A 23,437-nucleotide genomic window follows, 5' to 3' on the forward strand; every position below is an offset into this window, starting at 1 on the left:
TGTCTCACACTTTTGTTCCAAATCTGATGTTCAATTACAGGGATTAATTCGGCCCACCTGTAAAGCCCAGTTTTAAAGGGTTAAAACTGCAAAAGCCCATTATTGTGAGATAAGCTGTATGGGCCGAACTGCTATCTGCGATTCAGCCCATACACCTAGTGGACATTAATCGTTAATGACTTGGTTTTTAAATGGGCCGTTGAATGGGCTTTACAGCAATTAATTGATTGGATCAATTCCTCCTTTACATGTGATGTTTGGATGTTTGATGTGCTGCGACCATGGGCCATAAGTACTTGGCCCGTGATGACTCGTTAGTGGCTCTTGCGCACACCATGGCTGAATGCACATCATTGCCATGGTGTCCCTGAAGGTCATTGGATGACCCCCCTCTTTGCCTGGTGGGCCCCACAACCCTGAAAAGGGATGCGTACGGAACCCCTAGCCGATTAAGGCCCACCAGAAATCTGACTTTATGAAAGTCAGTGGGAGCCACTTTGGTTTGACCTAAATTAGAACTAGGCCGTGATTTTGTTCCTTCCAGCAAATATGAATGCAAGTGATAGGGAGATCCATATGATGGACTCTCTAAAGGCCTTCCGTCATTAGCACAATGATGGGTCCATCAGTAATGAGGAAACGCACCATAAAATTGGGCTATCCATTTGCTGTTGGATCTGTTAGAGTGTTTCATAAGATGATAGGGGCGTCATAGACCGATGTGGGAGGGGCTTCACCAGAAAATGGGAACTCTCTCACGGTACCTTGGCGTAACCTGAATATGATGGGTGTGCACTCACTGGACAGAAGGGTTTACCTGAAAACGGCTCTGAACCTTGTCTGACAGAGGCCAAAGGGAAACTCATTTGATGAGTGGATATGATCCGTCACAGAAAGGTGGTGGGGTTATGCAGCTGAAACAGTTGGCTTCACGCACCCCATGTGATTTCCCACATTTCCAGAGACATTTCGTCGTCTCCGTCACTGAGATAGGAGGGAAATCTCAGAGATGAACAAATGGGAATGGAACATAGATTAAAAGCCATATCTATGTAGGTAAACATGAATCAAACTAAGGTTGTGGACTAACGATTTTGCTGTTTTATCAGAAAATGGCAAACGGTCAATTTGCAAAGCTTCTAGACGATAACAAGCTTAAGGGCCCAAACTATGCCGATTGGTACAGAAATCTTATGCTGATCCTAACTTCTGAAAAGTTAGACAAGGTAGTGAAAAATCCTGCCCCGGAACGTCCGGGTGATAGGGCTTCTGAGGCCCGTAGGAGGGACTACCAAGATTGGGAGGATAAGAACTCCCTAGCCCGCTGCTTTGTCATTGCCTCATTAGACAACTCAATACAGAGGCAGTTCGATCAGATCGAACTTGCCAATGACATATTGGACAGTCTAAGGACAATGTATGAGGAGCAGAACCGTTCTACTCGACAGAAGGTCCTGAAATTGTTCATGACCGCGCAGATGACCAAAGGGCAGAAAGTTCATGACCATTGTCTTCGGATGATGGGATACATCAACGAACTTGAAACTCTTGGATCCGGGCTAGATCTTAGCACGCAAGTGGATGCCATCCTAAATTCTTTGCCCTCTTCCTTCAATGCGTTCACTATGAACTACAATATGAATAAGCTGAATGTCAGCGTCCAGGAACTCAGCAATATGTTGCAGAGGGCCGAGGATTTACTCAAGAAGGATGAGCCTGTGGTTATGCTTGCTGAAGCTAACAAATCGGGCAAGAGAAAGAGAAAGGCAAAGAAGCCCCAGAAGAAGACTACCAAACCCAAGAAGCAGAAGAAGAACAAGGCATCTGATGTCTGTCACTTCTGCAAGCAGACCGGCCACTGGAAGAGGAACTGTCCTACCTACCTGGAATCTAAGAAAGGTAATATCGAAACTTGTGTCATAGAAACTAATATGTTAGTTACTTCTGTGTCCTGGTGTGTTGACTCCGGGGCTTCAACTCATGCGTGTAACTCACTGCAGGGGTTCAAAGTTAGCAGAAGGCTGAGTGAAGGTGAAGTGACACTGTTCTTGGGAACAACTGCAAGTGTTGCAGCTGCGGCAATAGGAACCGTAGAATTGGTTTTTAAAGAAGGAGTCATTGTACTTAAAGATTGTCTTTATGTACAGAACTTGAGAAGGAATTTAATTTCTGTTTCAAAATTGTGTGCTGATGGATATACTGTTTACTTTAGTAATCTGATTACTGTTAAACGGAATAATAAATTCATCGCATGCGGGGAGCTAGAGAACGGTCTCTATGTTCTGCATCCTTCTTTGGAAACTCACTTAACCGAAACTACGTCGGTCGAAAATCCCAAGAAAAGGACTCGTGATACAGTAAATCTCACGTGCCTCTGGCATTACCGACTTGGCCACATCGGTGTCGACCGAATCACAAGACTGGTAAAGGATGGTCCTTTGGATTTTCTAACCGTAGAAAATCTTCCCACTTGTGAACCTTGCCTCCAAGGTAAGATGAGTAAGCGGCCATTTGACGGTAAGCCTGAAAGATGTGCAGGCACACTTGACCTAATACATACTGATGTATGTGGTCCCCTGAGTGTTAGGATACGGAATCAACACGTGTACTTCATCACCTTTACAGATGATTTTTCACGATATGGTTACGTGTACCTAATGAGACATAAGTCTGAATCATTTGAAAAGTTCAAGGAGTTCAGACAGGAAGTCGAGAAACAGTTGGGGAGAGAAATTAAGGCCCTTCGATCAGATCGAGGTGGCGAGTATCTCTCTGACGAATTCAGGGACTACTTAAAGGCCAATGGGATAGTGTCACAACTAGCTCCTCCTGCTACACCTCAACTCAACGGTGTTTCAGAGAGGAGAAATAGGACCTTGTTGGACATGGTCCGGTCACTTCTCGTACGCTCAGAATTACCCACATCCTTTTGGGGATACGCATTAGAGACTGTTATCTACGTGCTGAATAGGGTTCCAACCAAATCAGTTCCGAAAACTCCATATGAACTTTGGACCGGAAGGAAGCCAAGTGTGAGACACTTGAAGATTTGGGGTTGTCCTGCACACGTTAAAAGAACAAGTGCGGACAAGTCGGAATCTAAAACCAGCCGTTGCCTGTTTATAGGCTACCCAAAGGATTCGGTGGGTTATCTATTCTATGACCCAAGTGAGCAGAAAGTGTTCTGCAGTCGAAACGCCCGATTCTTAAAATCCGATTACATCCTGGACACCCATCGTCAGGAAATAGTTCTTGATGAGGAGAGCTCAGGAGCAGTGGGAGATGACCCACAAGTTCCAGGTAATGACCAACCTAGAAGGTCCACCCGGGTATCCAGACCACCAGTCCGATATGGTTATGACCAGGATAGTTACCTGGTGGAAGCCTTGACTAGTGAAGAGGATCCCGTGTCTTATGCAAAAGCTATGTTAGACATAGACTCCCAGAAGTGGGTGGAGGCCATGAGAGCCGAGATGGACTCAATGGAGACCAATGGAGTCTGGACTCTAGTGGATCCGCCCTCCGGGGTAAAAGCAATTGGTTGCAAATGGATCTACAAGAGGAAGAAGGGCCCCGATGGCAGGATTGAGACCTTTAAAGCTCGTTTGGTGGCGAAAGGGTATACTCAGAAAGAAGGCATCGACTATGAGGAAACCTTTTCACCGGTGGCCATGCTTAAATCCATTAGGATCCTGCTAGCTGTAGCAGCGTACCATGATTACGAGATTTGGCAAATGGATGTCAAAACAGCGTTCCTGAATGGAGATCTTAGTGAAGATATCTACATGCAGCAGCCGCAAGGCTTCATTGCTGCTGGTCAGGAACACATGGTATGTAAACTTAATAGATCCATATATGGACTTAAGCAGGCTTCTAGGAGTTGGAACATCCGTTTTGATTCTGTAGTCAAAACGTTTGACTTTGAGCAGAATCCGGATGAGCCCTGTGTTTACAGGAAATCCAGTGGGGATAAGATCACCTTTTTAGTCTTGTATGTGGACGATATCCTACTCATTGGGAATGATGTAGGAATGTTGACTTCGGTCAAGGTATGGCTATCACAGCAGTTCTCCATGAAAGATCTTGGAGAAGCTTCATACATACTGGGTCTTCGACTCTATAGAGATAGATCGAAGCGGATAATTGGATTATCCCAGGCTGCTTACATTGACAAAATTGTCAAAAGATACAGCATGGAAAACTCCAAGAAAGGAAACGTTCCTTTTAGGCACGGAGTCACTCTCTCCAAGAAGATGTCTCCCAAGACTTCTGAGGAGATTGAGAGCATGAGAGACGTTCCCTATGCCTCAATTGTGGGGAGCATCATGTATGCCATGTTGTGCACTCGCCCGGACATAGCTCAGGTGGTGAGTGTGGTAAGCAGATTCCAGGCAAACCCAGGACAGGAGCATTGGACTGCTGTGAAGAACATACTCAAATACCTTCGAAGGACGAAAGAGTTTTGTCTGGTATTCGATGGTAGTTCACTGCAAGTTCTAGGGTATACCGATGCCGATTTCCAGTCGGATCCAGATGATAGAAAGTCTACATCTGGGTATGTTTTCACGATAGGATCGTGTGCTGTTTGCTGGAAAAGCAGCAAACAGGGGTCCACTGCAGACTCCACAACCGAGGCCGAGTACATTGCCGCAAGTGAAGCTGCCAAGGAAGCCGTGTGGATGAAGAAATTCATACACGAATTGGGAGCGATTCCATCCAGCACATCACCCATCCCGTTGTTGTGTGACAACAATGGAGCGATCGCCCAGGCTAAAGAGCCTCGGGCCCACTCGAAGTCAAAGCACATCGAGAGGAAGTACCATGTACTGCGGGAGATCGTTGGTAGAGGGGACGTCCTAATTCAAAAGGTAGCATCAGCGGATAATGTGGCAGACCCATTGACTAAGCCACTGACACAGAAGGTGTTTGAGAAACACGTGGAAAGTATGGGACTCCGGCTTGTACCAGATTGGACCTAAGTGCAAGTGGGAGCTGTTAGACAGTTTTGTATGCCCTTAGCTTCAATCATTTTGATGTACTTTTGTTATTTAGTGGAAATAAATAAAGTGCATGTTTGATTAATGTTGTTTGGTTTAATTCTGTGTAAAACCCTAAAACTGGACATTTGTAGAGACTCATGTTAGTTTTAAATGTTCACAGCCGTTGGATAAGTCTGGGGAGATTTATCCTGCCAAGGCTGATACTGGTGTGCCACCAAGTGTTGGGATGGCCTGTCTCAGCCATCAGGGTAAGACCCGAGGCACATACAGCATGGGATTACTTGAATCCTTGAACCGGACCAGATTTCCAGTCTTGCCCTGGACCTTGGAGATAGATGGGCAAAACTGGAAAGTTACACCTGACCCCTAGACTCGATTATGACACTTCACTAGGTGCTGGATCAGGCTGCCTTTGATATGCCAATCAGTGAGATCCTTAGTGGGGATCAAAACCTGGGTATGTTGGGGCAGTTTGAGAATTCATCTGAGTGGGTGGTCATAGTGACAGAATCGGCCACTTTGTCGGACAAAGGGTAATGATCGGGAATGCACTCTCTCTGATGGAAACCAAACTGCCGGCAGTTGATTTCAATCGTTGGAATTTTGTTTTTGCAAAATTAATATATTTACATATATATGTACGGTTTCAAAATGTTTGCAAATGGTTTTAATTCCCGGGATCCATGTGAGAGGAGAGTGCGGCACTGTTCCTTGCAGCCGAGGGAGAGGTCCTCTCTTGTCGGGCAGTGCTTGATCATTAAGGGCTGAGAGGTTAAGTGTAAGACCATTTAGGATAATACCTGATGGGCTAATCTTGCACCTGCCCACAGTCCCTGGGTTTTTATAAGATGGCTTGGCCCAGGGACCACTTAATGTAAGTGTTGGGCCCATAGGGTTCATACGATGGACTCAAGGGGTTCATTGAGATTTTCAGTGAATTTGGCTGGGCCTTGTATTAAAGGCTGGGCCGAACCCATGTGGCTGGTGTGTAGATCAATGCTTGGGTCCCACGCCATACAAAGAATCCCAACTGGGCAGCAGATTGGAAACTAATTAAACACTGAATACTTAATGGGCCAAAAGCCCATTTCGAAGTGGGCTGATATGATCACCCATCAATGGGGCGAATTTGAGATTGAAGTTAGCAAAAAGGATTGGGCTCTTAGCCTTATCCACTCTTAGAGACCAAATTCAAATCAGATTTGAATCTGGTAACCTCCTGATAAGATCAGGAGTAAGCTAACTCTATCTGGGAAAGGGATTAAGATTATCCCCTATCCAAATACTGATTTGGATTGGGATAACTCCTAATTAGGAGATTTCTTAATCAAGAAGAAAAGAGAGGAGATTTCGAATGAACCAAAGAGAGGGAAATCAATTTTCGATCCAAGAGGTTCTGGTAAGCAAGAAAGGTTCCTGCGAATTGAGATTAGATCTCATTCTCTCCAGAAAAGAAAACAGTTCAGCCTTTTCGTTTCTGGAAATCTCCTCCTGCCGCCGCCATCTGCATTGTTGCAAGATTTGATCTTTGCAGAAAAGAAAGTCAAGAAACCAGTTCTTGACATCAGTCTTGCAAGAAAGACTGAAAGAATTCAGTGTTTAGTACATCCAGGGGATTCTTGTGAAGGATCCAGTGTGTAGGACGCACCCTGCTGGTTCTGTTCCATCCACAGCTGTGTCATCTTCAGCAGGGGCAGATCTTGGAGCATTCTTTGGGCGTGAACACCAACTTTGGGAGATACTGCTTCTCCGGATCAGGTATAATCCTCCCATTTATCTTTTGGTACAGATCTGGTTTGATTAGGGTTCAAGTAGATCCTTGAATATTGTATTCTAAATTCAGGGAATATGATTCCCAGTTGGGAGAAGGTAGGAAATTTTTGAAATTCGCCCCACCCATTCCGCAACCTTTATGGCGTCCATTAGATGGATCCTACCATTCTTTCACTCATCATATGAGTTTTTCCTTTGGCCTCTGTCAGACAAGGTTCATTTGGGAATAGCTACCATTCTTTCACTCACCATTCTTTCACTCATCCTGTTAGACAACAGCACGCACCGCACAACAGCGCGCAGCACGCACCCCCGGCAGCGCGCAACATGCATTACACGGCAGTAGCATTAGGCAGCAGCATGCACCGCACGACAGCAACACGCACCACACGACAGCAACACGCACCACACGGCAGCAGCAGCACTGCGAGACTCGCGCACCGCTCAACAGCAACAGTAGGGTGGGGCCCACATGATAGCTCATCAGGGTGGGTCCACACTTATCTTACCACATCAGCTCTGCCCGCCAACTCGCCGCCAGCTACACCATTCCTCATCCCTTTTCCTTATCCTTATCCTTATCTTTATCTTATCTTATCTTAAGTAATAGTTGTGTTACCATTATAAGCAAGTAATTAGGAGTTTGAGTTTGAGTTGGATTATCCTAGCCTAGCCGAATCCAACAAGGAATTTTCTTCTGTAATCTCCTTTTTAAAGAGCTATGAGTTGAAGTAAAAACATTCAGTTTTCCAGTCAAGAGAAGAGTGAGGAGAGTTCGGGTGGTCTCTTGGACAAATCACCCATTAGGAGAGTTCGGGTGGTTTCTTGGACAAATTACCCATTCGGTTTTCCATAATAGGGTCTACACACAAGGAAAGGCGCAAGGGAAAGCAGGGCCTCCCCATGGACCGACCCGTGACGAGATCCTAAGCCCGGGCCCATAACATTCTGGTATCAAAACCAAACGTCATGGGCAATATGGAGCAGCTATCATCCAAGGTCCACGAACTGGAACATAGGCTAGCAGAAACCAGCATTGAGGTTCGTGAAGTCAAGGAAGATGTCTGGGAGCTACGACGCCTGCTGGAAGCATTCCTCTCCAACAAAGAAAGGAGTTCTGAGGGAATCGCCAACACAATCACCGTCCGGACTGGGCAGAGGCAGCCAGCGAATAGCAGATCGCTGCCCCGACAGGCATAGCTATTCCCAAATAGTCGTTTGGAGTTTTCCTCATACAGCGGCAGCGGCGACCCACTGGGATGGCTGTACCGCTACGAGCAATCCTTCCGTAATCAACGCACGGAGGATGAAACTGTAAAGTCTCCTCCTTTGGTGGAGGACAATGTCACAAACATTATATAGGTACCTGTAGAAAACGCTCCTAGGTCAAAGACAAGTGGACTTGGCGATGTTGTTGGGGCTTTACCGAAGGCTTTGGCTTGACGTGAACATAGAGTTATGGTTGTGGCACCACGGTATGGTAACTATGCAAAAGCCAAAGAAACAGGAGTGCGCAAGAGATATAAGGTGGATGAATAAGATATGGAGGTATCATTCTTTCAAGCTTATAATGATGGCATGGATTTTGTGTTCATGGACAGCCCTATGTTTCACAATATTGAGAAAAATATATATGGGGGAGGCCAATAGGATATTTTAAAAGGCATGTTTCTCTTCTGTAAGGCTGTTCTTGAGGTTCTCTTCTATAAGTATACCCGATGCATTCTTGTGATCCACAACATAGCACACTGGGGTCGTGGTCCATTAAGCGATTTTTGTTATTTGGATCTTCCACAAAACTACATATATCATTTCAAACTACATAACCCAGGAGGTGGAGAACACTTCAATATCCTTACAACTGGCCTGAAAGCAGCAGATCGTGTAATCACTGTAACCCATGGTTATGCATGGGAGCTGAAAACTGAAGGTGGCTGGGGTCTGCATCAAATAATAAATGAGGGTGATTGAATCGTGAAGGGCATCATTAATGGGATGGATGCAAAACAATGGATCCCACAGTTGGATGTATACCTGGCATCTGATGGCTACACCAAATACTCTGTGGAGACTCTTTAGACTAGCAAGTCTCAATGAAAAGCAGCTCTACAAAGGAAGCTTGGTCTTCCTCTTCGGGAGAATGTTCCTTTGATTGGGTTCATTGGTAGGCTTGACCATCAGAAAGGTGTTGATCTCATTGTTGAGTCGATTCCTTGGATGGCGGACCAGGATGTGCAACTAGTCATGTTGGGCACTAGGAGACCTGATCGGGACAGTTTCTCAGACCTTTTTGTTAAACAGTTTTGTATGCCCTTAGCTTCAATCAGAATGATGTACTTTATGAATTTATTGTAAATGAATAAAAGTACATATTTGATTCATGTTCCCTTAGTATGTTTCTGTATAATACACTTAAACTGGACAGTTAATGAAACTCGTGTTAGTTTAGAATGTTCACATGGGCAAGCAAAAGCAAAATGTTAACACCAAACTGATAGGCAAAGTACTAACAGCGAGCTGATAAGGACTTCGGCATCTCATCATCAGAGGCATATAGTCAGTTTGGCAATATAGTCAGTTCGGAAAAAAGAGAGGGTGACAGAACAACATTTAACCAAAAGGAGGACATTTCATTGCAAAATACTGTGTACATTTCAAAAAAAAAAAAACAGAAGCGAGCTCACAGGCCTAGAGGTACATCTTCCTCACCCTCGGAAGGCACTTCAACGATACCCGAGGGTCCTGTCTCGTCCTCAGAATCCGGTTCACCGTCAGCCGTGTTGGCCATCTCCTGAGTAATGCGCGAAGTAGTTATGGCAATGATGTCGAACTCGGGGTACGTGTTCCTGATCATCCACTGACTCAATTTAAAACCTCTCCTGTACGAGTTCACCATCAGGTCGTCAAAGCGCGGCGAGGCGATATAGTCATCGACGGCCTTCTTCTTGGCCTTGATGTCTCTCATGGCCTGTGCAGTGCGAGAAGCCGCTTCAGCAGCGCGGGAAGCCTCTTCGGCAGCTCGTGCCCTTCTCGAGCTCCTTTCTGCTTGGGCTGCTAAAGCATGGATGGAGTTCACCTACCAAAAGGAAAAATAACGACAATGTTAAAAGAGTAAATAGCGAAAAAGGTAATGATAAGGAGCTCGACAAGAAGTCGTTGACTTACCACCATGGCATAAGAGGCAGCACGCCCGACTACGTGGTTCAAAGGAAGCTCGGCCCACGCCGCGACCTCCTCAGGGTAAACGGCCTCGTTACTTTTTCGAAGAGTGTGGTTCAGCGACAGCACGCTCCTGAACTTGCCTTGGCCTCCCGAGCCTGAAGGCCCAGCCCGGGTATAAGCAGCATCGGCGTAAGGGGCCCCTGCCACTTCTTGTACTGGAGGGGCCATCTCGAGCTCCCTGTGCGATCCATTGAAGGAGAGCTCAGTACCTCGGGCTCCGCATCTCGGAGGCACGAGCCCGTTTGGCAACTCGCTTCCTCCTCTTCATGGCATGAAACAGGTTCCCACCGCGAGTCTTTTCTGCATCCATCACACCTGCAAAAAGTGCTCGGCATCAGGAAAACGAAAGAATGGAAAACAAAACAAAGGCAAGCCTCTCAGTAAGGAACCTACCCGAACTCAGGCCGACCTAGATGAACTTGGCCTCCATTAGATAATGGTGCCATTTTAGCCCGAGCCGGGCCCAGTCACGGAGGCCCTTCGCAATCTCCCTATCTAGCGTAACACCGGGGTCAGGGGCAACCAACCCCCACCCGGTTTGGAACGACCACCCCGTTGCACTTCGTACCCCGAAGTATTCCCGTTTCCACGCTGGGACCTTGTTGGGAAGATCGTATAAAAGCTTGAACCCCGGGCGAGGAGACAGGTAGTACGCCCGCCTACGCCCGGGAAGGGTACCCGCTTGCTTCTTAAGCATCAGAATAGAAGAGAAGATCTCTAAGTCTAAAGGCATGATGTGTTCGCAAAAGAATGAAATAGTCACAACCAAATTGTGGATAGAATTCAAGTGGAGCTGACCGACGGTGACGTCGAAGTGGTTCATAACCTCGACAATAAGAGGGTGAAAAGGTAGGCACAGCCCGGTGACGGGTTACTCACGTAATATCACGATCTCGTCAGGACCGTGTTCCCAAGGGAAGTCGCCCGAGGGTATAAAGTAAGTAGACTCCCCGAATAGGTTGAATTGGGTGATAAGGGAGTAAAGCCCCTCAGGCGTCATGGTTGAGGACCCGAACTTGTCTAACATCCGACCTCGACGGGAGGACGCCAAATTACCCGAGGCAACTGGGCCTACAGGTTCGAACTCTTCCTCGAACTCTCCCTCGAGCTCTACCTCGGGCTCACTAAGGTTGTCGGGGGATGCAGCTCGGTTCGTGGAACCTGCATCTGACGCCCTCAAGAAGCTGTCTAAGCTGTCCGAGCTAGACATCGGGAGGAAAGGAAAACCAGGAAGAAAGTACTGACTCACCCGAAAAAAGCTAACGGACTACGTAAGGTTGACGCGAGCTAAAACTTGGATGCGAGCTCAAGAAGCGAACGCAGGAGAATGGCGATGGAAAGCGACTGGGGGTCCCCCACTATTTATACCCACAGTGACCGAAAACCGACGGCTCTGATCGAGGCAAATCCAACGGCTCACGATCAAAGCTGACCACACGCCTCCTAAGACCGAGACGCAACTGGCCGCACATCTTTGGAAACCGAAGCAACGCCGACGCACGTCCCCCAGCATTAAAGGCAACAAGGCACGTTTTTTGAATTTGAAAGAACGCCCGCCATCACAGCAAGGCACGTTTTTTGAATTTGAAATAACGCCCGCCATCATGTCTCCCAGCCTTTAAAGACGGATCGGCACATTTTCTGAATTTTTTGGCGCTCGAGGAATCCGAAAATCTCCTGACGTACGCACACTTCACGCCAACAGTCAACCGGTTTGAAGTACATGTCAAATACACCCGTTACCTCGCAAACTCCCCCCGCTAGGGCAAGACCCCTAGTGTAAGGAGTGGGGGGCAATTGATAGAAGAAGATTTGGCTCGACCTCTTAGCCACCCAGCACGTGGAAGCAACCAAGGGTGACCTAGTAGGAACTACAGCTCGGCACGACAGTGCGCTCAAGGTGCGAGCTCCGAGAGGAAGAACCAATGGTCCGAGCTCCCCAAAAGGAGTCCGAACTCTCCCTTTGACCCCGAGCCTTACGAGGAGTGCAAAGGGCAACAACCCGAACTAGCCCACCCTAGCGTAGTTCGGGCCACACTTCTATCCGAACTCAAGACTTCACCTCGCACACCACTCTGGCACTTCGTCTCCAAGCCGCTGAACTGAACAACCGTACCTGACACCAAAGGAGTCTGTATCCTGAGGCGGCGCTCCTAATTGACTTGGGATCTGACGCTTGACAGCCACACTTCAACGGCCACTTGCCACCGCCACCTCTAGTTACAAAGACGGTTCCGACAAAGAAAGCAATGGCGGTTGTCTGCCCCAACAGAGGTGATGACACCCGAATTGGCAGAAGTGCAGAGGTAATGATATCCGACCTGACAGGAGCTTGAGAGTGAGTGCGCGAAGTGGTTATAAAAAGCCATATTCCCCCCAAGAATGGAAGTACGTGATAACTTTGCGCCATCTGATTTTTTATCTTGCCTTTGAGAAAATACCAACTTGAGCTTCGGAGCACTCTCACTAGGTTCCTCCCCGGAGACTACTCGCTTTTTCCTCGCTTCAGGCACCTTTTGCTCCAATCAGAGGCAAGATCGTTGACAGCTAAGACCGACCGGATTGCGCTCCATCAAATAACATTATAGTGTCATCCTATTATTCCTGGCTTTTTCTAAGGACTTTGTTTGGTTCGAAACAAAAGGTCTACCTTTTCTTCAATTTCTAAAGGCTAAGAAAATTTGATATGAGCCTGAGATAAATGCAAACTCCACAACAACTTAAACCCACTCTGTGGTTGCACTTCCATTGTGCCCTTCACCAATTACATCTAACCATGATCCCCCCAAACCACAGAGTCAGACAGTCAGACTTTCTTCCAAACTTGCCAATGAGAAGGCTTTATCATTCTTTTTGGATATAAAGGAACAATTTAACATAGAAAAAATCACTCATGCTTGAAATCCTTTCTAAGTGTTTGATGGGAACTAAAACCGCCTGGTGGAGGATCATAAGGATTGTTTCTGATGGAGGGAGATTTGGCCCAACCCCTTGGCCATGCGACACGTGGAAGCAACTGAGAGTGACCTGACAGAAACACCAGCTCGACACGACAGCGGATCCACAACCCGAATTCCAAGAAAAGGAGTCTTGAGCTCCCCAAAAAAAGGAACCCACGACCCGAGCTCCCCAATGAACCTGAGCTCTCCCTTGGAGGTCCTGAGCCTTACAATGAGCGCAAAGGGCAAAAACCCGAGCTGACCCACCCCAGGGCAGTTCGAGCCACACTTCTATACAAATTCAAGACTTCACCACACACACCACTTCGGCTCCAAGTCGCTTGACTGAACAACCGTACCTGACGGACAGGAAGCCCATACACAGGCGGCGCGCCTGACTGATTAGGGGTCTGACACATGACAGCCGCCCTCCAACGACCACCTGCCACCGCCATCTCAAACGTTGCAGAGACAGCCCTGACAAAGAAGACAGTGGCGGTTATGACACCCGAACTGGCAACTGGCAGATGTTACGACACCCGAACTGGCGTCTGGCAGAGATGACACCCGAACTGGCGAAAGTGATGATGCCCCCCGATCTAGCAGAGGTATGGGAGTGAATGTACCAGGGTGATTATAAAATGCCCCCTTCCCCCAAAGGAGGTAGGTGATTTTTGTGCTTTCTGGACTTGAAGTCCCTTATTTTCCTTGTCTTCTCTAAGAGCACTAACTTGAGCTTTGGAATGTTCCAACCGGGTTCCTCCCCGAAAGTCTCCAGTTTCTTCCTTATTTCAGGCACCCTCAGCTCCGTCAGAGGCGAGGTAACCGGAAAATAGGACCGACCGGATTGCGCATCATCAGTTTCTATAGCCTAGATATATGTAACATCAAGACAAATTCTTCTGTAGGCAATTGGAGAGGTTGAGGTTAGAAGTATGATCTTCATTTAAATTAGTTATTGCTTTTAGCATAACTTGTGTGTCATGTCATGAGTTTCAAAAGAGGAGAATGTCAACACACAAACACCCCCACCCCCACCACCAAAAAAGGGGAAAAAAAAGAAAGACAGACTTTAGATTTGTCATATGAAACAAGATTGCAAGAGTCTAGGAGTGAGAAAAATCATTTTGGAATGAAATCAACTAGTGAAACATAAATGCAGGGAATATTTTGAACCACGATGATAACGGGCACCAAGGCACAAACATAACGGGCACCAACGCCTACAACGGAGATGAGGCCAACCATTCTATGATAGCTTGCATTATCCTGGAAATTGGTTCTTCAACATGCCTTCTTTTATTAGTCAAATAACAACCTTTGTTTATGGAAAACAGGGTCTTTACCAAAACATGGATTGCTTACTCATTCGTGATAAAGACAAATTCTCACTAGAGATAGGATTGAATTTAGGACCAGAAACATTTGGATACCATACAGTGATGTGGTAATACAGTCACTTTGACATTGAATGACACAGCATTGCTATTTTTATGTTTCAAAATGACCATCTATTCAAGAATATATCAAAACCATGGCTAGTAATACACTATCATCAACATTATGTCAGATTCACACTGATGAAAAAGAAGGTTAGATTCACAACCACAATTTGAGGCAGTTTAAAGTTTATTTTTTTCCCATGAAAAGAATTAAATTTATTTTATACGTTTTTTTTTTCTTTCTGATTTCCCTGTTCCTTTTCTTCATTTTTTCATCAACAATTTTGTGCAATAGAACAAACTTTACAATTTTCATGGATGCATAAACCAAAAACTTTTCTAAATGCTTTAAACATTGGTGAAAAATCAAAGTTCGATCTCTGTGAGGTTTCAAGTTAAAAAAAAAAAAAAAAAAAAGGAAGAAAAAACAGACAGTCAAATGCAGATCTGTGAACTAACCTCTTCTCGTCGGTGGCTGAACGGTGAAACTGTCGCCGTGCGAATAGGGGAGTTCAAATGTAGATCTACAAAGAACAAGGAGTTCAAGTTAGAAATGAAAAAAAAAAGATTAAATGAGAAAAAACTTCAGAAAATAGAAGAAAGTAGCCAAACAACAGGTCCGCCAACCACTTTTCCTCACCACCGATCGTCACCGGTGGACCTGCAACTGGTGCGCCGCTACCTGGGTTTGAGGTTCGAATGAACGGAGGAGGTATAACCCTCATGGGGGTATTTTAGGCATTAAAAAAAATTATTAGGGACTGGTTCATCCCATTTTTTTGGAGAAGTACTTCAAGAAGTACTTAAAAAAATGCAACTTTAAGTCACTTTTTTAAAGAAGTATTTCTTTAAAAAAAAGTACTTCTTCCCCACTTTTTTACCAAACATACAAAACCACTTAATGTGTGGTCTCAGCTCTTAAAAGAAGTACTTTTAAGTGTTCTCAAACACTACCTAAGAGGACTTTGCCTACTCTGGGTCTTGGTGGGATCTCTCCCCTCTGCTCTACCAATATCCTTGGTTGACATTTCAATGACAACTGAAACTGATTTTTGCCAAAATACGCCCCAAAGAAAATACTTCCCGAGAAATCCTGCAAAAAGAGTAGTTTTCAACAAATTGATAATAGCATTCCATATATAGAAAATGTTATTCAGGTTTGACTGATAAAGTTCTTGAGCTTACTCCGGCATGTCTGTGGCAATTCAAGCGAGGGGAAAATCAACAACTCCACAGCTCCAAGCATTGCCTTCAGTGCAAAATCATGCTCAATTAAGTGAAACAGCAAGTCCTCGAACTGTGGCTTATCTCTGTGACAATATAAAAATAATTTTCATAATAATGAAGCAATTTCATATAACCAGGAACAGAAGATAACAGGTGTTGCAACTTAAATGACAATACCTTTCTTTTTCTGGAAAAAAATAGAGAGCGATATTGTCATCAGTAGGTGGCGACTTGCAAAATCTTGGAGGCCACACATCAAGCTTTGGCAGCATTTCTAAACCAAGCAATGGTTGTAGTGCATTCACCTTGTCACTCACTTTTGAGCATGCCTTACTGGATACATGTCCCACAAGACATGGAATTCCATCATATTTCTTATTAGAGATGTGGAAAGATCCCCTGCCAGGACAAACCAACAATAATTTGAAATCAATACCATAGATGCCAACATTTAGATGCGAAGAAAACAAAAGAAACAAAAGACAAAAAATAAAAAATAAAAAAACTGACCTCCAAACAGGACTGATGATTGGTTGTGCAGGTCCATATTCTGAAAATGACTGCTGGCAGCTTTCTGGGGCAACTTGGGAAGTTCTGAGTTTAACAACAGCCTCTTCAGGATACAGATTAACTTCGGAAGTTCTGATATCAACTTTAACGCCCTTTTCAGAATCCAGAGCTAATTGAGAATTTTTTACTTCAATAGAGTTGTCTTCATCATCCACAATTAATCTTCTTCTCTGTTTTTTGAACTTAAGATCTCCATTGCTATTCGCACCACAAGCATGCAAACTTTGTTTCTCCTCACTCGAGAGGGGGGAATCATTCCCTACCTGGGAAGACTCAAACTTCTTGGAAAAAGACTTCTCAGCGTTCTTTGGCATACATTCCTCACATATCCAAGTAACATTCTCATCATCAGGTTCTGGCAGTTTGTCCAAGCAGTAGCTATGAAAGAATAAGAAATGCAAGCATAAAATTTAGTAACATTTTACGAAACAAAATCAAACAAATCTTTCGTTTTCATTTTTTTTTCTTTTTTGAAAGAACAAAATCAAACAAATCATTGATATTGTGCAATACAACATTTATTTGATGCCCTAGTATTTGTTTTTCATTTAGATTAGATTACCAATGGTACAGGATAATTCAATGTTTACATCGCAGTATTGTATTTTCATTTCAGGCATGCTCCTCTTTACAAATTTGATTCTAGGCACCTTTTACATGTGAAATCATAATTCCATCACCTATTTCCTTTTTCATATAATTTGATTCTTGGGTTCAAATCCCTTAAGCTTCTATGATTTTTTTTAATTGGCCCACTTGTGAAGAAAAAATCACTTCACAACAAGGTCATATAAAATATATATGCCCAAAAGGCTGCACTTGGTAAGAGTGCAAATGCAGAACCAAAGCTGCACTCCAGTTGGCTTTACAGATATTTGGTAAAATCGCATTCTTGTACTGAAAATGGTAGTGTATTTTTTTTTTCCACCATTTGGAAGTAAACATTGCACTCAAAGTTGGTCAATGTAAAATAAGTTGGTACCAGCCTTGAGATTTGTATTTGCACCCATCACAATCAAACAGGATTTAAATTTTTCAATGCAAAACGGATCCAACATTGCATCCATACTCATTGATCAAATTTGCATTTGTATCAGCAAACAAATGCAGCCTAAAGAACAAGCAACCAGAAGGACCAGTATTGAAGCATACCGATGTTCTGCAGAAAACTGACACTTGGAACAGTATATTAGACACTCAGGGAAACCAGTGACACCACACTTCTGACAAACAGTCACCTGTAACTACAAATTAGAGTTGTTAGTATTTCATGTTTGCAACCATCTCCAAGGTCAAAGCATATTAGTAATAACTATTATTAGGGAAGAAAAATGAATAGGAACCTATAGAGGTTCTTGAGAAGAATACACTCAATGCACATATAGGATTTAGCAGACTCAACATTGTTATCAATAGGGGGCCATTTGATAACAGCATAAGCAGCTGAACTGGACTACTAATTGCTTTATTTTAGTTGATGAAATAATTAATAATAAAAAAATCAAGGGTACAGTGATCAACTCAACTTCAGCTTCAATCAGGGAGCTTACAACCTCCTTAGTTAACATATTCACTAAAAGAAAAAACAATAAGCCATTTCAACTGTTATAAAACAACCCCTAAAAAGTAGCATTTGGAAATCTTAAAGTCAGATAACTCTGACATCTAATTATATATTATTTTTTTGATAAATAACTGAAAACGTTTCATAAATCAGGAGCAAACACCAAGCTGCTAAAAACAAATGGGAAGCAGTCCAAAAAGTACAAGCAGCTACCAACAAAAAAAAAAAAAACTCAGAAATAATAGAGGGAAAAAAATCTGTTGCATATCACAGCCCAGCCCTGAGCAACTCCATTCAAGAGAAACTCTCCCAACCCTATTTCTTGCCAGAGAGTCGGAAAACATATTAGCACACCAAGGAACCAAGTTGAATGAGTTGTTCAAATTGGCACCCTAAAGAATGTGTTAATCTCACCATAGGCCTGAACTGCCACGGAATCTGGTTTTGAGATCCCATCTGGTGTAAAATAGAGTAATACTATAATCTTTTTTATCAATAAAAAAAAAGATTACTTACCTTAAAATTTATGTCTTACCAAGGATAAATTCTATACAATTAGCCCAATAACAATTAACAATATTGTATCTTTAAATTACTTACCTTAAAACTTAATTCAAAAAAAAACTTTCTCCACGCACCACTATGCCTTTGGGAAACAACACATTTCAAGAGGCACTCTTCCATAAATTGTTAGACAGTTTTGTATAACCTTAGCTTCAATCAGAATGATGTACTTTATGAGTTTATTGTAAATGAATAAAGATACATATTTGATTCATGTTCCCTTGGTATGTTTCTGTGTAATACCCTTAAACTGGACACTTAATGAGACTCGTGTTAGTTTAGAATGTTCACAGCCAGTGGGTCGGTCTGGGGAGACCTATCCTGACAATTAATTAAATCTTTGAACTGAACCAGATTTCCAGTATTCCCTGCACCTTGGAGATTGATGGGCAAAACTGGAAAGTTACACCCGACCCCTAGACTCGATTATGATACCGCACTAGGTGTCGGATTGGGCTATCTTTGATGTACCAATCAGTGAGATCCTTAGCGGGGGTCAAAACCTGGGTATGTTGGGACAGTCCGAGAATTCATCTGAATGGGTGATCATAGTGACAGGATCAGCCCCTTTGTCGGACAAAGGTAATGATCGGGGATACACTCTCACTGATGGAAACCAAGACTGCCAGCAGCCGATTTCAACCGTTGAGATTTGTTTTGCAAAATATATTTTATATAAGATATAAAATTATATATATTATGGTTTCTAAAATGTTTGCAAGAAGGTTTTAATTCCCGGGATCCATATGAGTGGAGAGTGCAACATTGTTCCTTGCAGCCGAGGGAGAGGTCCTCTCTTGTCGGGCAGTGTATGATCATTATGGGCTGAGAGGTTAAGTGTAAATTGAGGATAACACCTGATGGGCTAATCTTGCATCTGCCCACAGTCCCTGGGTGTTACAAGGTGGCTTGGCCCAGGGACCACTTAGTGTAAGTGTTGGGCCCATAGAGCCCATTTGATGGGTTTCAGGGGGTACACTGTCTTCAGCAGTGTATTCGGCCAGGCCTTGTAACAAAGGCTAGGCTGAACCCATGTGGCTGATGTGTAGATCAATGCTTGGGTCCCACGCCATACAAGGAAGCCCAACTGGGCAGCAGTTTGGAAGGCTTTTTTGAGTACATAACCTTAAATGGGCCTTAAGCCCATTTCGAACTGGGCTGATTTGATCAGTCATTTAAAGGGGGCGAATTCTGAAGTGGGTCAGCTAAAAGGATTGGGCTTAGACCCTATCCACTCAGAGAGTCCAAGATCTAAATGAGATTTAGATCTGGAAACCTCCTAATTATATTAGGAGATAGCTGATCTGATCTGCAGATAAGATAAGGATTATCCCTTATCACTAAGGGACTTCTAACCCAAATATGATTTGGATTAGCAACTCCTAATCTGATTAGGAGCTGATCCCTTTGAGATTATAAAAGGGGAAGGGGGCGGCAGCCTTTTACATGATCAACAGCATTCTTCTCTTTGAAGAAAGAGAGATTGAGAGATTTCCTGCATACTACGAATTCTCTCCTGCCGCCACCTTCCTGCCATTGCCATTCCTTCAGTTCGATCTCCAGTTCTTGGGAGCAATCAAGATTTGATCTTGATCTCAATCTTTTGGGAAAAGATTGGTTGGAGCTGTACTCACAAGCCGTCCATCCTTCACTGCGCCATCTTTAGTGGGAGCAGATTTTGGATCCTTCCTTGGGCGTGAACACCTCCATTGGGAGATAGTATTTCTCCGTATCAGGTATAATCCTCTCCCACTCCTTTTGGTTCAGATCTGGTTCAGTTTATGGTTCAAGATTGATCCTTGAAAATATGATTTTCTAAATAGGGAATACGATTCCCAGTTGAAGGGAGAGATAAATTTTTGAAATTCGCCCCTTATCCCGCAATCTTTGGGCGTCCATAGGATGGATCTCTCATCCCTTCATAAATAAGGCAACAACTTGGGTGGCCCAACCCAGCATTTGCACTAGACCTGAGTTTTTAGGCTTCAAGCTGGGTTTGGGCTAGAAAAACCATGCTTGACTTAGGCTCAGGTTGGGCTTGGGTTAGGACCTCAAGTAAACTAAGCCTGACCTTACCCAAGATTGCCTGAACAAAATCAACAAATGCATACATATATGCATTTTATTTATTTAAAAGCATCTTCTAATTGTATATATATATATATGAATAAAGCATTTATGTGTTAGCACCCAATTTTTGCTCGGCCCCTTAACCCCACCTCTTTGGCCCTCCTCTTAGACCCCAAAAACTTAGAAACACAACTAGATCAACTTGAGACTTTCCAAAACCCAAAATGCCCTCCTTTGACACAATCCACAGGACAAATAAGAACTTTGATTAAATGTCATCCCCAGACTTAGAAAACTATAACTTATGGTCCATTTGGTTGCCGAGAAAAGATGAGATGAGATGGATGGATTCTTTCTATATTAACGAATAATACATGGTCCATCAACTGTGTTTTGTTGCTAAGACCAATTATCCTAGTAAATCTGCTTCCTAGTGTTTGGTTGCTGAGAAATTTTGCAGGAATGATAGATTCTTTCTAATATTAACGAATAATACATGTAATCTCCAATTCGACAACACAAGACTTGTTTTTGGGATGATTATTGGGGCAAAGGAGATTGTGATGCAGATAAACCCTGAGATACTCATATTGCATCTTACAATGATGACATTTAGTCCAAAATGTATTGGGTTTTGATGGTTGGGATGAAGCAGGAGCAGATGCAGTACCTACCCGATTGCCACTCTTTGGAGGCTTTGCATTTGAGGTTGTATTGTTGGTGAAATTATAAAAACCATTTGCACCGGGTGGTGCAGGTGGAACCCCACCAAAAGGTGGAACTTTCCGTTGGAATCCTTTGGAATTCCTCTTTTGGTCATATGTTACTCTCTTAGCTTTGTCAGATAACAAACTCCAGGCCTCTTAAATAAGCTTAAAAGCCCCATCTGCCCCGACAGATTTGTTCTTGTCAGGGTGAAGCATGAGAGTCAGCTTCCTGTACTGTTTCTTTACTGTCTCATCATCAGCTAAGGGATTAACACCAAGTACCCACACCAATCTGCCTCCCAACTTATCTTGTTCTCTACATAGAAATAAACATCAAGAGTTGCCAGCATTTGAGGTAGACCATCAAGTCCTGGATACAAGTTTTGGGCCTTCAAAGCAAATTTTTTCGCACCAGCAATGTCCTTTGCTGTAAACTTCATCTCACCAATTTCTTTTACCCCGGTGGCCTCATCTTTATTGCACTCCATTTTCCTATATCACTAGGTCACTCTTTAATTTCTTTATCATTTGTATGAAAGGTTGAAATCAACTAGAACTCAACCACCACAATCTGAGCCTACAACCCAAGGTCTTTCAATACATCAAAAGGGGAGCCATGTCTAAATGTCCAAAACCTAGTTCAGAAAGGAAAATAAATACAATCCAAAAGAACAATGAGAACAACTAATTCGGCAAGGGGGAAAAAGAAAGATTAATGCTCATACATAAAAGTTACATGTGAAGAAAACCAGAATAATATAATCCAAAAGATGAACCAAAGCTTCCACTGAAGCATCCAAATCGCTGATTGAGACTACCATATTGAATCACTCTTCGCAATGGAAAACAATCAAAACCGTTGGACATTTTAGACGGTTCAAACAGTTCAACCACCTGGGTTAGTAGTTTGTTAACCAAATCAACGTTTTTTGGCAAAATAACAATTCTAGGGTAAAATGAAATCTGACCGGTTCCCGGTTTTCCCAATCTGACCGTCCGGTCGATCCAATTTTAAAAACCATGATCTATGATGTCTCTTCCTATTTAAAAAAAGAAAAAAATCAAAACCAACATGTAAATAAATCTTAAACTTTATAGGTTATAGAGTTAGAAGTCAAAAAGTTTACAAGAATACTTTGTATATATGCAGGGTATCATGACCCAATGGGGTAGGTCAACCAAAATTCAAACCCGACTTGGGTTGAATAATCAAAACCCAAACCCGACCCTACAACCGAATATATCGAACCTAAGCTGACCCTATAAGCTCGGGTCAGTCTGAGTTTACCATTTAACCCGACCCATTGACATCCCTAGTAAAGAGGCAGAAGAGCAAGCAATCGTAAAGAAAAGTTGTTGAGGTCTTCATGGAAGAACCTTGAAGGTGGAGGATTGTTGGTTATTATATCTTCCATCTTTGACAGTGCCTAACACTCCTTTTATCTTCGTTTTCTTCTAAGGTGAACCAATGAAACGAATATAGAGCACTTTCAATTTTACATATTTTATATATTATATAATGTTTATATACTATATTTTATATTTAAAGATAAAATCCCAAATCCCAACTCAAGCCCAACACCTGCCTATAACCTCTTAAGTCTTAAAACCAACCCAGCCCATGACCACAATTACCAGCCCAGGTTGTATTGGGTAAGCTCCAGTTGGGCTTAAGCTGGCAAATCAAGTTGGGCCAAGCACAAGCCCAAGGTTGACCCTTCACACAATACAACCCACCCGAGTTGCACCCTTACCCATAAATTCTACTTAGTAGCATTCATAAGAAGAATTGATTTGTTACAAATTGAAGGGACTAAAAGGGCATGGGATACACCAAAAAGTAAATCAGTAAAAGCATAAGAAATGACTTAAGTGCCAATAATTTAACAATGGATATAGATAGTATTAAAGATTAAGCAAAACAAACTTACAAAGTAGGATTCATGTAGCCGAACCCATATAGTTGGGATAAGACTTTGATGATGGTGATGATGATGAGGAACTCACAAATACAAAATAAGCATCAGCCTTCGCACCAAGTTGCCAATAGTGCTTTAAAAGGTGTGTAAGGCATATGCTTAGAGCCTCCAAGCGCCTCGCCTCCAAAAGGCCCTAAGGTGTATGCCAATGGCACTGATGCCTCTCAGGCATACGCACTTAGGTCCATGGGGCACACACCTCATACAAAAAAGGTAGAATGAAAGCAAAAAATAGGAAGAAAGAAAAGGAAAGGGAAGGGAAAGAAAGAGAAGAAAGAAAGGGAAAAGAAAAGGGAAGAGAAAGAAAGGAATTTGATCCTAGATATTTGGAGCCTAAGAGGAGTAGACTACATACAATCCTAGCTTTTAATTTTTTTTTT

The 23,437-nt window shown here is 43.4% G+C and overlaps 1 protein-coding gene across 1 annotated transcript; it reads right to left on the minus strand.

Moving 5' to 3' along the window:
- Window positions 1–9,473: 9,473 nt before the first annotated feature.
- Window positions 9,474–23,062, minus strand: LOC104588837 (uncharacterized). Its single transcript, XM_088888292.1, has 9 exons — window positions 23,010–23,062; window positions 17,326–17,411; window positions 16,114–16,551; window positions 15,781–16,002; window positions 15,562–15,686; window positions 15,331–15,469; window positions 14,836–14,900; window positions 9,939–10,310; window positions 9,474–9,849 (listed from the first exon to the last, which is right to left on the minus strand). The coding sequence occupies exons 3-8, from the start codon at window positions 16,485–16,487 to the stop codon at window positions 10,198–10,200; spliced, it is 1,038 nt and encodes a 345-aa protein (XP_088744418.1). The 5' UTR covers window positions 16,488–16,551; window positions 17,326–17,411; window positions 23,010–23,062; the 3' UTR covers window positions 9,474–9,849; window positions 9,939–10,197.
- Window positions 23,063–23,437: the final 375 nt, after the last annotated feature.

This window comes from Nelumbo nucifera, chromosome 1 (assembly GCF_055504915.1).
Source record: "Nelumbo nucifera cultivar China Antique chromosome 1, China Antique-T2T, whole genome shotgun sequence".
NCBI lineage: Eukaryota > Viridiplantae > Streptophyta > Magnoliopsida > Proteales > Nelumbonaceae > Nelumbo > Nelumbo nucifera.